Raw genomic sequence first — 14,581 nt, forward strand, 5'->3', positions numbered from 1 at the left:
CTAGCACTATCCGGACAGATCCAAGTCGATGACCAGTCGTAGAACGTTCTTCTAAAACTTCCGTGCGTTGCAGAGAACCACCAACAATTTCTGCGAAGAAGCGACGTCGGAATTGAGCAGCCACCACAGGCAATTGAGAATCAGCCATCATTCGTGGGATACTGAAGTTGTATGGTTCACCCAAGATCGCCGCTGGGCCCGTAAAGGGAACATCATATAATTCGATCCCGATGTCAGACGTCTTGGTCTCGTGGGGGACGAAATCGCTCCATTTAATGTCCGTATAAGCCTTGCGTAGTTCGAGTAAGTCAAGGACGGTCGGGGGAACTGGCGTGCCAATTTGGTGGAAAAGATTCTCATCGAACTCGACGGACAATGTCCCTGATGAGGCTGTGGCACGAGCTGGGATGGTGGCCATGCTATGGCTTGTATGACATGCATATGCAAGCATCGTCATGTTTTGTAGGAATTTTTCGGTCGGCGTGATATCCTGCCTGGGCCACCACGGCGTACTCATCATAACAATCTCATTCTCGTGGCAGTGTTCATTCGATTGAACGATAGCATCTGACATGGGGTAGTCTTCCGATGTGATGTTGTTGATGTCGCTCCAGGAAATCCAATCCGTAGTAAGGGCGTGATACTCCACGTCGACAGTGAGGTTAAACTGGCAACCCTCATTGGACTCTAGGAGAACAGATGCTTGATAGAACTTTTTTTCAGGCTCTTCTTCCCATCCTTCGGGTGCATGCCGGAGATACATGTCCTTCTTCTTCATATCCAGTTTGGCGCAAACTAAATCGGCGTGGAAAACAGTCGTGTTTGCCTCCCAAGTTCCTGAATCTTGAACCTTATAGTCCCAACGTGAGCCAGTATCAACTGAATCTTGTGGCCAGAACGGTAAGATGACAAAGTCGTCAGTAATCCAGGGGGAGGAGCTATAATTTTGGAATATCGCGCCCATAGTTCGCAGATACGTATCTCGCTCAGCTCGTGGTTGTAGCATCAATCTGTTGCGCAGTTCTAGTCGTGCAACTGTCTCCGGACTTGTTTGGTGTATCTCTTTTGTTCTCAGTAGTGCAGCAGACATCGGTGAGATTCCAAGTATGGCCAGAATATAGGTGCTGCATGAGAGGATTGTAACCCAATTCCATGATCCGCCATTTCTTCGCCTTTGAAATCCTCGAGTGAGAGTTGTCCACCATGGCTTAGCCTTTTCGAGTAAAGTATAACGGGCAACTGGGAGACGTCCGTCTGTTTTGCCCATTCTTGCAAAAGGTCCTGTCCGTTTCACAGCACCGAGTATGATTCCGGTCAATTGTGTATAGACGACAGCGATCAGCGTGGGTATGAACTTCCAGCCCGGCAATGCTGAGTCTTCAGCACACAGCCCGTTGTTGTTATGTGAGTACCGATACAATGCGTATGTGATGGCTGCGCAGGTGATAGAAAACCCGGCAGCGGTGGTGATAAAGTACCATCGTAGCGCAAAAGGCATCCATTCTGGTCCTGCGTGTGTGTTAGGACGAGCAGTGCGAATAAAGTCATATGGATACTTTCGTTCGCCGCCAGGCTCCATGGAGCTTACTCTAGAAACATTGGAGATCGATGCTCGATGAGATCTGTGAGTATTCGTTCGAGAATGCGCTGTCGATGTTAATGGTAGCAATTGCTGAGTTTCCATCTCGTGATGGCGGTTTCCTCCGGCTTGAAGCCCGACTCCACCATGGTGGCTTCCTCTGGTATTCTCCATAGCGCCTCAAGGATGCCAGAGCTTGAGAAGTTTGTGACGGTTCGTAGTCTAGTCAAACTGTTGGACCGTATCGTAAAATAAGTAAGGCTGAGGAGTAGGGATCGATGCATGCTGAACAGACCCCGGGAGGGTCGTTCTCGTTGGTCTCTTGCCGTCTGCAAGTAAGATGTGACGTTTCAGGCGGCCCGTGTCCGGAGTGCAGCCAGATGTAGTGATACAACAGGACTTGGTGAGCTCGGCTCTTGAAGCGGACCAATAGAGCGAGCACCCACATTCCTTCGGTATACAATCCCTTGCATTGATTCAACACTCTGGGGAGTATTCGCCGGGCTCGCGCATGCTGTTCACAAGAATAGACATTCAACCGCCCCCACGATTAGGCGCCCACCCTCTTAGCGTGCCTACCTGCCTAGGCAGCTCCGCCCCCACACCCACCAACTTGCGGCCGAACCTGGCACTGACTTGCAGTTGCGAGGAAACCCTATCCCATGAAGATTCAAGCCGTGGCTGAACTTTGAACAATCCAACAATGACGCAGTTAGGCAGCAGAGCCTGCTATGCAGTGGAACGAGTGCGTTGAGCTGCGCGCCAAGCAGTGCTCAAGTACCGCCAGCGATTACCGGCAGGAGCAATATGCATGCTTCAAGACTTCGTAATGTTGCAAAGTACGCTCACGTCGTATGTAGAAGAAACAATGATTTGGCAATATATAAATCCAATACATCAATTCACACCAAACCCCAACAACCACCCCCCACCCTAAGCATCCCTAAGCATACTAGCAACCCCCGCCCAAGTCTCCAGCACCGTCGGCCTAATCTGATTCGCCGGCAGCGTAAACCCATACGTGCCCTTATCCCTCAACTCGTACGTGTAAGAGTACGTCGCATTACCCGTGACATCAGTGTAATCGGTCGAAGAACCAGTTGTGGCATAGAGAGTCGCGCAGCTGGGGCCAATGGTGTAAGCAGTACCGGATACAGCGCGGATAGCGGACTGGGCACGGGTGGCGATGGAGCGGTGCTGGGCGTCGTTTTCGGCGCGCAGGTTGCAGTCGTAGCCGTAGGGCCAGAGGATGTATTGGCCGTAGGAGCTGGGGTGTGGTTAGTTGTTTGTTTGTTTGGATTGGGAGGGTTGGTGGGAGGTTGGAGACGTACTGCACGTCGAGGTAGAGACGGATACCACGCGACGCCTTAAGCGAGTCGACTTGCGCCTTCAGGCCTCGGAGCTCGGGGGCGTCGCCGGCTGCTACGCCTTTGTAGGTCTCTGAGCAGGGGTTTGTGGATGCTCCGCCTGTGACTTCCCACTTGTAGGGCCAATTACCTTGAAGAGGCGTTAGTTATTTACGAGTCGGTGAAAGTGAAAGAAGACGTACGGTTGATGTCACGGCCGACGCAGCTGTTACCGCTTACAGTCTGCCTGTTCTTGCGCCAGAGACGGTCGGTCGTCTGGGAGTAGACGAAACCATCTGGGTTGGCGATGGGTGTGATGTAGAAGTCGAACTTGTCGACGAGGGACTTGATGTTTGCGTCCGAGCCATACTTGGTAAGTAGTTGCCACGCGAAGTACCTGGGCGGGGTTAGCACACGAATGCAGACTCTCACAAAAGCTGACATACTCGGTGGTCATGGAGGTAATCCACTCTCGTGCGTGAACGTTGCCGTGAATGATGACCGCAGGCTTGGAGCCCTTGCCGCCGCTACCCCAGATGTGGATACCAGTCAAGGCTCGTCCCTGGACGGAGGTGCCGACTGTGACAATCTCGGACTGACCGGTGTAACCAGCCTGTAGATCCCGGAGGAACTGGATGTGGTCGGCATATGGGTGGTATGCAGTGAACCAGCTTTCGCTAGGGACTGGATATCGTCAGCAAGTGCCATCGTACGAGCAAGGCTTTCCACTAACCAGCATATACGCTCATCTCTCCCTCCTCGGCAAGCGCTGCACCGACATCCTCGTTCAGCACCTTGCTCTCAGCCACCAAGGCAGTCAAGGCATCGACGTTCTCGGGTGAAACGACGACATCCAACTCAGCAGACGTGCCGGGGTTGAGGATGTGTGCAGCCAAGCTCTCGATCTCTGCCTTGATAGCATCGGTGCTGGCTACACGTAGTACCTTGAAGCCATTGTAGTCGACCTTCTTGCCAGCCCTTGGGACGACAGTGGCAAGCGCCGTGGAGGAAAGAAGGAGCGCCGAGGTAAGAATGGTGGTCTTCATGATAGGCAATGAATGCAACGACAGTTGTGCAGTGCAGTGCAGAACGATGCTGAGGAGAGAGCCTGCTTTTAAGTCGTGTAACCGTCACACAAGACCACAAACCACCTTCCCATCCAGTCTGTAGTACCGCGGACACAGTCCTACCTGTTACCCCAAGTCTCGCATCGATTAGGCAGGTACTGACCCCGTACTCCTGGCTGATCTCCTGCAAGCACGGGAGATGTACACTCGAAGGAGCTCAACGTAGATGATGCAAGCGCGGGAGGCTAGCAGTCCAAGGAATTCGGAACTCCACATCAAGATCTGGACGGTGGTTTAATATACAGCATCACTTGGCATGTTCTGCGGACGACGTGGGTAGGAGAGTGTGATTGGCGCGGAGGCGTTGAGCTTGTCGCATTAGGCAGGTGCGGGTTTCGGAGACTACGCTGGCTGGTCTTGGCTACGAGATAGGCCAAATACAAAGTCTAGGCAATGCCAGGTACGTGATCTCGTGGTGCTCGTTAGCATGTTGACGTGCTGCAGTTTGGCGAGCACCTTGGCGAAGCGAGTGCCTGGAGGGGAAGGAGCATGAAGATTGACCAGCCTGGATGCGCCTCAATAATAACTTGCTCGTATGCGTGTAATGCGAACAGCACCACCGCGTTCTCTCAAGAACTTGGAGCACCCAGCTCTCGCAGCACATTCGAGTAGCCAATCCTCAACCACTCGTCCACATGCTTCTGCCCCGATATCCATACGCTCCCTAGCATGCCTCCAGCATTTGCGCTTGCTCCCTCTGTGGTTCCTCTGCGACGTGGAACAACCACGAGACGATCGGCCCACATGATGACGTTGTGGGAAGGTGTCTCTTCTTCACGTGTGCCCATGAGTGAGCGGCACCGCGCAATGAACGTCTTATACACATCAAGAACAGTCGAAGCGGGCGTATTGGAGAAGCCATGACTGAATTCATGGACAAAGAACTGGAAAGGCACCTTCTTCGATGAGTCGGTGAGAGAAGAGATGATGTGGTCGAAAGCATGTGGCGGCCCTCTCAGACCCTGGAGGTGCTTGTGTATCCTGCTGCACCCACCCTTCTCCCCACAGTTGAAGATGACGTAGAAATTTGGAAGCTTCCGTAACACTTGCAACATGACCTCAAAGTCATCTAGGTCAAGAGCTTCGTACTGACGCTTGTACGAGTCCAGAGTCAACATGAGTAGTTGCGGCCTGTCAACGCAGAAAAGGTTGAGTGCTAGGTCGTGCGTGCCGTTGAGCTGTGTGATGTTGAGTCGTTCGTCTGGACAGAACATGTCGCTGCCAGGGCCATATTTTCGTGATTTGTCAAAGGCATGGTTCGAGGCGCCTACGGTGTGAGGTTTGGTTGCTAGTGCTGGACAGATCCGGAACTCCATCTGGCCAAGGTGTGAGTAAGGACTGGTGTGACTATCGCCGTTGCTGGACTAGCTTACCGGGTAGCCTTCGTGCTTGAATTTGATAGACTCGTTGGGGCCGTAGACAATGACACCTTCAGAGACGAGCTTGTCGAATGATTCGGTGAGCGCTGCTTCTGTGACGTTGTCCATGTTGAGCTGCTGACTGTTCGGTGAGTTGTTGCCCAGGTGGTGAGTCGAGCGCGTGGAGTAACGAGACACAAGGCCTGTGCTCGAAGCTACGGAGTTAGTGCCGTATAGCCGGACTGAGCAGAACACCACAAAGGAAACGGAAAGAGAAGATGAAGTTTAAGTAGCATTTGCAGCTAACCCATCCAAAGAAAGACATGCAGCACCAACAGATGTCGCCAACCAGAAGTGAAAATGCCATCGTCGATTATAAAGTATATGCCCCTTTCCAAGATGCAGTCTCCCAACCGCAGAGATCAAGCAGTGTACATGGATGTGGGCGCAATGCCGGGGTATCGTGGTATCGTATGAAGAGGTAGAACTATGAGGTCTCAGGCTTGGCGGACAGTGGCCTCTCTACCAGGACATAGTCAGCACTGGTAGTCGAAGTAGGAGTCGGTGTCTCTGGTAGCGCACCTGGCATGTTTTGGGACTTTGAGGCAAGGGGGCTGGCGGCCCCTTGTGACCGAGCGGCGTCTTGTTCGCGCTGGGTGTCGTTCTTGGCTGGGGGCGAGTTGCTCTTTGCCTGGTTGAGGCGCTCTTCGGCGGCCTTGAGCCTGGCCTCGAGGGCCTCGAGCTCCTTGGTCTGGGTCGTGACTGCCTGCTTCCTGCGCGCCTGTCAGCGGGCTCCAAGTAGCGGTGAAGAGGGCGGGCCGTACTTCTCCAGGACCGTCTTGTCCAGGGTCGCGAGACCTTCGTCCAAGTTGAACAGGCTGTCGAGCTCCGACATGAAGTTGCGGGCTAGGGTGCTGCGCGCGTGGTCAGTCTCAGACAGGCGGGAGCTATGCTAGCGCCGGGAGAGCTCACGATTGAGGGCGGTTGTTTGGCTTCCAGCCTTGGTCTGGGTCGTCCATGGTGGCCGAGTGTGCAGGGTACGAGGAAGTCATGGTGATGGGATGGGGAGCAGGAGCGGGTTATGCAAGAAGCAGGCGGCGTGGGGAGGCTCGGGGACGGTGGATATATTTATGGGCTGGTGCAAGAGTAGACAAATATGGGCAAGTGGCTCAGCGGATCAAAGATGTTTCATGCAACTCAGCCAGACCTGGGGTGGAGGGGAGGGAGCATAATATGGCGACCCTGGAATAGAGAGGGAAGGACGATTGCAATGTTAGGAAAAGGGGACGCCTATGCCCCAAGCTAATTTGGGCGTAGATCGGAGGTGGAGCTTGGAGGAGCGAGGGATCAATGATAGTTTGAGCGCCGCTCCCGAGTGCCCGACGAAGAATGGCCGACGATACGGGCACAACGACAACAACAGGAAGTTGCAGGTGCAGGTACAGCAGGATGTAGAGGCATATAGGGCTATAAAGCTGTGCTATCCCAAAGTATCGCAGTACATCAGGGCCCGCTGTCAGGTCTGGTTCTGGCCCCGCGCCCGCGTGAGGCGACGTGAGGCCGGACGCGCCTGATTGGCTGTGACCGGGGGCGCCCGATGGGGGCTTCAGGCGGCTGGGCTGCGAAACCCCGACGACAATTTGCGACATTGCGACAATCTCCCTCGACACCACCAAGCCCCCGTCCATCTCGCTCAATTTCCCCGCCCGCCGCGCCCATCACGACTCTCGCATGCGATGCCCGTCTGCCCGCCGTAGCAGCCTCTCCGCCCACCGCGCCCGCGCCCGCAGCCGTGGCTCCCCTTCCGCCCCAGGCCCATCGCCCTCGCGCTGCACACGCCTGGGGGATGAATACTAGCGGCTCCGCCTACACCAACCTCGAGTCGCTGCTGCTGTTCCAGTGCCTGCATGCCTACGGCGTCGCCCCGTCTGTCTTCGGGCGCATCTCCGACCTGCTGAAGAAGCACCCCGACGTGGCCGCCCACAAGTACTTCCAGCCCGGCCGCCTCAGCCCCGATGCGCTGCGCAACTTCTACCTGGAGCGTCTGAAGCGGGAGCTCGAGCACGAGCAGGGCGGCGACAGCGATGGTCCGAACGGGGAAGTCACGAATCCGGCCAAGAGAAAGAGGCATAGCCCAAGTCTGCCGACGGTGCAGGAGTCGCTGCAGCACCAGCACCTGATCCCGAAGCTCGTCACCAAGCTCTACGCGTCTTATCGATACGAGATCACAGAGCAGATCCGGATAGAGGAAGAGCGTTACGAGCGGCTGCAGCGCGACATCCAGGGCATCGAGCGCGGAGAGTGGGACGACCAGCTGCGCGAGAGAGCAAGCGGCCGGACACCGTCATCGCGCAGTCCAACGCTGCCCAGGAAGTCACCGCACCTTGCCCCGAAGACATTGCAGCCGAATGCGAACCCCACGCCTGTCCAGAATGGTACGCGTGGAGCGCCCGTCATCGCGCCTTCCCCAGATCCATCTCAACAACAGCCGGCATCCGCGCTACCACACCCGAACGGACACCCTTCGCCGTCCCAGCGCAAGAAGCCGCATCCTCCCTCAGATGGGCGACGGACGCCTTCGACACCGCAGCCAAACCCAAGCCAGCCACACGCACCGTCGCGATTTCAGCAGCCGCCGCAACCTCACGCCAACTACAATTACCCCCAGAACATACAGCCCCAGCCAGGCTCGCACCAGAATGCCGGCCCTCCTCCGCAACCGCCGTCGCCAGCGCTGGGGTCTCCCGCGTCTCAGTTCCAGCCCCAGCCAGGCCAGAACTACGCGATGAATGGCACGCCTCAGTATGGTCCACCGGGGCCCCAACCGCCATACCCTCCACACCAGCAGTTTCCCATGCAACAAGCTCCAGGGCCTCATTCACCCGGAGTTCACCACGGACAACAGCAGCGACCACATTATCCCCCTCCTGGTCACCAGCCCTACCACTCACTACAACCGCAAATGGCCCAGCCACCGCCCCAGGCAGGCTTCATGCTTCCACCGTTCCAAGTTGCGCCTCAAGACCCCTCGCGCGTCCACCATCAAGCCGCCGTGCCGCCGCACCACCCTCAGGTCTCCACGCCTGCGAGCAATCGGCAGCAGCCCAGAGCAAACATACAGACTCCCGGCACCGGCACCGGCAGATCAGGCGCGCCTCAGATGCACCCCCTCGTCATCCAGGCGAGACAGTCTTTCTCCACGCCGATGAATGCGCGCTCTCCGCACAGCGCTCTAGCGACCCCGGTATCAGCCAAGAGTCTTTGGAAACGATCGAGCTTCACTGGGACACCTGGAAGTTCCGCAAGCCCGCGCCCCGAAGTGCTTCCTCTAGACGACGTACCGCCGCTTATCCGGCCGAAACAGACACCACCAAAGGCGAAGACGCAGCGCAAATCACGAACAAAGGGCAAAGGCAAAGAGGCAGAGCAAGATTCCACGATAGACGTCGAGACACCACAAAACTCCCAGCACCACGACCAAGAAGACGACTCATTATTGGAGCCGGAGACTCGGTCCGGACGCTCACGGAGAAAAGCTCCTGCGAAACGAACAAGACCCGGCAGCATAGCCTCCTCCCGAGCAGGTGGCTCTGTGCGGGATCGAAGTCGAAGCCGGTCCATCCTCTCGCATACCGATACAATAGCAGGTGACAATGAGTCGCAAGCTGGTCGTCGCATCAAGTCAGAGCGCGGAAACTCGGTGGACCCCACTGAAGAGGAAGGTTCTATTGGAACACCGTCACACATGTCCACACGACGACGTGGAGCGGCTCCGGCCTCTTCACTCTCATCACGTCGAAAACGGAATGCCCGTGAGGCCTCTCTCGAAGAGAATGACGATGCGTCCTTCAGCACTCCAGGCCCACCCAAGACACTGATCGCGCCACGGAACTTCGCCCGCATGACGGCACCTATGATGTACGATATCAACTCGCACAAACATGCCTCGACATTCAATACCGCCGTGCGCGCGAAGGATGCCGAAGGATACTACGACATCATCAAGCGCCCTACAGATCTTTCTTCCATCAAGAAGGCTATAGCAACAGGCTCAAAGCAAGTTGCCGCAGCCGCAGCCGCGTCAGATAATCCCACAGGGAGCCCCGGCGGTGTCATGGGAGGCGTCGTAGAGTTGCCTGTGACAGCTGACAATGTCCCGCCCAAGGCCATAGTCAACGCTGCGCAACTGGAGAAGGAGCTCATGCGCATGTTTGTCAACGCCGTCATGTTCAATCCTGGAGAAGACGGTGTGGTGAACGACGCGAGAGACATGTTCCAAACGGTTCAAGGCCTAGTCAGTACTTGGAGAGATGTGGAGAGGGATAGTGGACGCGCGGGAAATGAGGGTACACCATCGGTTGAAGAAGAGGACCTGCCCACCGCGAGCAAACGAAGGAAGATATAGTATAATCCTCGAACGGCTGGCTATGCATGATTGATCACAGCATGGGATGGAGTTGGCGGTGATTCGGAGTATACATCGATACCATGTCACGACACTGCTGCGGCAGGCTACCACTTTTAGAATTGAACATTACCCATCTTGATCATCTTCATCATCCACGCAGCAGTCAGTGACACCGTCCACCTCTACACTACTGTCTTGTTGGTAGATTGCCGTCCCTGGTGATGTCGAAGTGACTGCTATCTCAGGCCCGCTGCGGGTGGACCCTTGGCTTGGGCTCTTTTACTTTGAGGTGAGAGACGGTGACCACGAGTACCTGCACCCAGCATATAAAACACTGTTAGGTATCTCTTCTCCCTCCATCTCTCCTACCTTCTCAACTATCCACTTCTCGCACGCAGACGATCACCAGCTGCAAGTACCTTTGATATCAGGATGGATCACTCCAAGGCTACTACTCCTCCAGCAACACCGTCGCGCGCCTCGATTGATACTGCCACCAGTTCCGAACGATCAGCTGTCTCCATGCATCCACCCACGATGAATAATAGCGACGACTTCATTGAGATTCCGCACGTTCCAGATCTCATCGATATCACCCCGCCCCAAATGCTCATGCGAACGCCTATCAACATCGAATGCGGACCGGACCTCGCGACCAAGATTATCTTCCACAAAGAGATGATTTGCTGCCACAGCAAGCAACTCAGCAATCTTTTCGAAAAGGCGAAGTCCACCATGATCCACTACGAGAAAGCCGATAAGGTCCGCGATGAGCTGGCCCAATACGTATTCCCCGAGGTCACTCCGAAGGAGTTCGAAACCGGTCTCTTGGATAAGCAGGTATGTCTTGTCAGTATACCCCAGGTGTAGACACACAAGCAGCAGCGGCCCTTCTGAGGCGTTCAAAGGAAGAGCTGAGCTCCATAAGCCTACGTTGACGATACATCTCCTCATTTGGTGATGGTTGTTCGCACATAGGCTACAGGCCTGTTCAGTTCTCTTCCTTGCATGACTTCCGCTTTTGATAGTCAAACTCTAACATCCCATAGGCCAAACCTCTGATCATGAAGGCATACGACAACTATCCTCTGTTCGGATATTCCAAAGGCGTCAAAAGCGTAATCATGGACGCAGTAGCAGGAGAAACCCACGCCAAGAACGTCAAGAAGGTGGTACCGAAGTCAGCAGTGGACATGCCTCTAGCAAGCCGTTTGGAGAATCTCAAGCCCCAGGCCGTACACGCTGTAGCCTCGCTGCTCTTCGCCCGACTTCACGCCATCAACAAAGCCGAGATCCGCTATGCTGAGAAAGATCCTCTCAAAGCTGCTGCTCAGCACCGCATCATACTCCCCGATGTTGAAGAGTCGACGGTTCGAGCGCTGATGGAGTGGATGTACCAGAGGAAGTTTCCGTTGATGGAGACAGAACAGACATACGCTGTGATGAAGCTAGCTCAACAGATTGGCGTTGGGGTGCTCGCCACTGAATGCCACACAGCGCTATTCAGCGCCACTAACGCCAGCATCGAGCGCGCCGATGCCGATGGAGTTCCTTTCCAAACCCTGCTAGGCTACGGTACAAAGCCCGCCGCTGACGATATCATCGAGGTCGTCTTCCAACACGCCATGAAGGACGAGAACGCGCCCAAGGACCTGAAGGGCCTCGTCATCGATGCCCTTGCTGGGTATCTTGATACAGAACTATGGCAGCACGTTAAGGGGCAGATCAACCATAGGACTGCACTGCAGATCATTGAGTCTATGGTCAGCTTGCGAGCGCTTGTCAAGATGGAGATGGACGGGCATGACAGCATCAAGTCCGAGAGCCAGGAAGCCTCTAGCACCGATGTCTCCGGGAACATGGAAGTGGATGAGGACAAGAAACCCATTCACGTCAAAGAGCAGAACGAAAATTACGTTTGAACACAACATTCGTGCGCTGCCGCGAAGCTGACGAACATCGATGGCGATGTGGACTTACAGGAAGTAGGGAAGGTAACGCGCTGGGAGCGATGCGGAAAAGTACAGTTTGGAGGAATATTCACGGATCGTAGATCCCTCATACATATTAGCGATTGCTTTCTGCGTTTCATTTCTTGCTTTCTCCCGTGTCTTCCAACGAGGAGAAGGGGAATATTACTAGCACATCATTCTTCTGAATCTTCTGTCCAATCAGTGGTTGCACATGTGACCAACCGGCTCGTAGTGGGGGAGGGTTTCGGTGTGTTCTACGTCATTTTATGTTCTTGCAGATGGAGGTGGGTGGATTTTGGGGACGCTGACTTAGGGGCATGTGTCCTGGTCTCTACGCTCATACCATGGACAGGCTAGGTTGTATACAGTGTCACGTCGATAGTTCGAAGGTGACACCGCGTATTGATTCGTATGGGGAAGGGTCTTCGATCCAGCAGCCGTTCAAGATTGTTGATGCCATCGCCTAATCGATGCGGAGTTCTTAGGGGCGAAGTAGTGAGTTTCCCGTCTGCAACCCTTGCGTGCGACGGTTTGGGCGAGTCATATCCCGACGACCTGGTCTAGTGACGGGAGCGTTCAGCGGGGAAGGGGGGACTCGAGAGCCATAGCGGCTGCCGCGGGTGTGGTGTACGGGTTGCACTATGATGTAGCTTCAAAAAAGAGCATGCCGTCGACTGGACACTTTCATGAAACGGTAGCATACTACTGCGGAGCTTTCCATGGTCGGGCCTTACCCATCCGCATCACGTCATATTGCCACGATGTTCGACGAAGTTTCTTGATGGAAAGGTATACGATGCTGAGACTAGCAACAGTGGCGTCGCTTTCGATATCTTGTGGGAACACAGATGTGCCAATCATCTCTGCAAGAAGGTTCATAGCGCCGCGAACCCCACACACAGTTCGTACGACTCGTTGTATGTCCAAGCTTTGCTACTGTCGCCTAAATCGTTGAGGGCATGGCGACTTATCATAGCGTACGTTGCTTCATCGCCCAGCGGAAGGCTCATCGTAGTCTACCGAGAGTATAGACATAGCAGCGATCGTAGCTACGGCTGCTCGATCGAACAAAATCGCGACAATCATCGCTATTGCTCGATTAGAACATTCCGTCGGGATCGAGAAATGCGTCTAATAGTTCCTTATGGGGTAGTCCTCCGCTTCGTGTGCACTGTTCCGGTTGAGTTGAGCAATCTTGATCGGCCCGCTGGGGGTAGTGGAAAGCTGCCGCGGTCTCTACCCTGACTGATACCACGTGGGTAACGGTATCATGCCTACAATGAGATGCGGTATGCCGATGTCATGAGCGGGACCTGGCAGAGAACAGACTTCCGTGATCTTCGTCGCTTCATGTTGCTCGACGCGCCGCATACCTTTCCTACTCCTTGGAAGCTTCACCAAATTAGAGCTTTTCCCGATATCCCCAACGACTCTTAGTGGCGTAATTGTAGTAGGTCCAGCCCGTCTCAATCTTGCTAGTAAAAAGTCGCAAGAGGCAATATGTTTGGCGCAAATGCTATTTCCCCAGGAAAACCCTTCTGTCGTGCGACCTGAGCCGAATAGCCTACGTAGCTGCCGCCGGCTTGCTACATGACACAACGTCACACGTCCAACGGAAGCGGGATATCCAGCGCAAAACACCGTCGTTGCGTGCACAAGGACTGGCAGGAACAGAATCTTGGAGAGGATCTGGAGAGATTTCCAAAGACTAGAGCTGGAGATGTTACCGCTTTCGTTAACTGTCTTTTCTCTAACGCTAGCCTGCGATACGAAGTCTTTTCCTTGATATCGCTGTCCTACGACGTGATTTCTGCTCTTGAAAAGGCGGCTTGTTGTCCGCAAACGTAGGAATGCATCAGCAATCATGTTCCAATTCTCAGAACTTCTGCAACTACCCCAAATATTCCGCAAAAACGAATCGCGATCCAGCCGGCATCCACAGGATCCAGAAGATGGTCTCGAACTGTCTGACATGTCCAACACGACACCTTTCCAATTGACAGACGTCTCTCCACGCTCTTCGTTGGACTCAACGCGCTCTGCATCTTCGTCATCATCATCTTCCAGCACTTTATCAGCAGCTTCACGATCAGCAAACTCACCGAAACGGCGATCATCGCGTCTTCCGACCCTCTCTTCGCCATACTTGTACGAAACACCGGTCTCTTTCTCTGGACCACGGGGGTGCTCGCACGGAATGTACCGCTAGAGACCTGTGAGCAGCGCTCATGCTTTAGAAGATGCCGGCCATCCTAAGTCTGGCACACCTAACGGTTGACCATATCAGCCTCAGCATATCCGGGACGAGGAAATGACATGACGTATCCTTGGAGAAGGTGATATCTCCACAGGCCGTCCGGCCTTGACGAGAAGACTGGAAGGTACTATCGGGGAAGGTCGACGGAAGCTGTGTCTGTGTCGAATACTTAATTCTCTGAATGGGATGTTACGGCTTGGATATAGAATCGGGCTGGACTTAGATCGGGTCAGACTTGTGAATATGTGGCGGTTGAGTGTACCGTGAAAAGTCTTTTGTTTCGTACATAATACCCACTTACAAACCTAATCTTCAATAATTTTGTTACACTAAAGTCCGTAAAGTTATCGAACGATGAGGGGAAAAGAAGGTTGGGAAATGCGCTCAATTTAGGTAGCAGACAACTTCAGTGGTTCCAGGGTGCTTGCATACGTCATTCGCTAGCGCTAAGCTAGTCCGGGCTAATGCGGAAGTCTTCCGCTTCCGCCTTCACACCAGCATCTCATCTCTGGAACTCGACTTCGTCAGACATC

The 14,581-nt window shown here is 54.5% G+C and overlaps 5 protein-coding genes across 5 annotated transcripts; 2 read left to right on the forward strand and 3 right to left on the reverse strand.

Moving 5' to 3' along the window:
* Positions 1-2,512: 2,512 nt before the first annotated feature.
* Positions 2,513-3,971, reverse strand: J4E93_010591 (uncharacterized protein; the record flags this gene model as incomplete). Its single annotated transcript, XM_049348469.1, has 5 exons — positions 2,513-2,846; positions 2,911-3,076; positions 3,129-3,322; positions 3,372-3,609; positions 3,659-3,971. 5 exons carry the CDS (start codon positions 3,969-3,971, stop codon positions 2,513-2,515), a joined length of 1,245 nt encoding a protein of 414 aa, XP_049194306.1.
* A 650-nt stretch (positions 3,972-4,621) lies between these two features.
* J4E93_010592 (uncharacterized protein) lies at positions 4,622-5,539 on the reverse strand (the record flags this gene model as incomplete). Its single annotated transcript, XM_049348470.1, has 2 exons — positions 4,622-5,368; positions 5,426-5,539. 2 exons carry the CDS (start codon positions 5,537-5,539, stop codon positions 4,622-4,624), a joined length of 861 nt encoding a protein of 286 aa, XP_049194307.1.
* A 358-nt stretch (positions 5,540-5,897) lies between these two features.
* J4E93_010593 (uncharacterized protein) lies at positions 5,898-6,462 on the reverse strand (the record flags this gene model as incomplete). Its single annotated transcript, XM_049348471.1, has 3 exons — positions 5,898-6,183; positions 6,235-6,324; positions 6,383-6,462. The coding sequence occupies 3 exons, from the start codon at positions 6,460-6,462 to the stop codon at positions 5,898-5,900; spliced, it is 456 nt and encodes a 151-aa protein (XP_049194308.1).
* Positions 6,463-7,256: 794 nt separating this feature from the next.
* J4E93_010594 (uncharacterized protein) lies at positions 7,257-9,815 on the forward strand (the record flags this gene model as incomplete). The annotated part of the gene is made up of 1 exon (XM_049348472.1): positions 7,257-9,815. One exon carries the CDS (start codon positions 7,257-7,259, stop codon positions 9,813-9,815), a length of 2,559 nt encoding a protein of 852 aa, XP_049194309.1.
* A 540-nt stretch (positions 9,816-10,355) lies between these two features.
* Positions 10,356-11,740, forward strand: J4E93_010595 (uncharacterized protein; the record flags this gene model as incomplete). The annotated part of the gene is made up of 2 exons (XM_049348473.1): positions 10,356-10,658; positions 10,868-11,740. 2 exons carry the CDS (start codon positions 10,356-10,358, stop codon positions 11,738-11,740), a joined length of 1,176 nt encoding a protein of 391 aa, XP_049194310.1.
* Between the last annotated feature and the right edge of the window lie 2,841 nt (positions 11,741-14,581).

This window comes from Alternaria ventricosa (assembly GCF_023758065.1).
Source record: "Alternaria ventricosa strain BMP 2768 chromosome Unknown scaffold_33, whole genome shotgun sequence".
NCBI lineage: Eukaryota > Fungi > Ascomycota > Dothideomycetes > Pleosporales > Pleosporaceae > Alternaria > Alternaria ventricosa.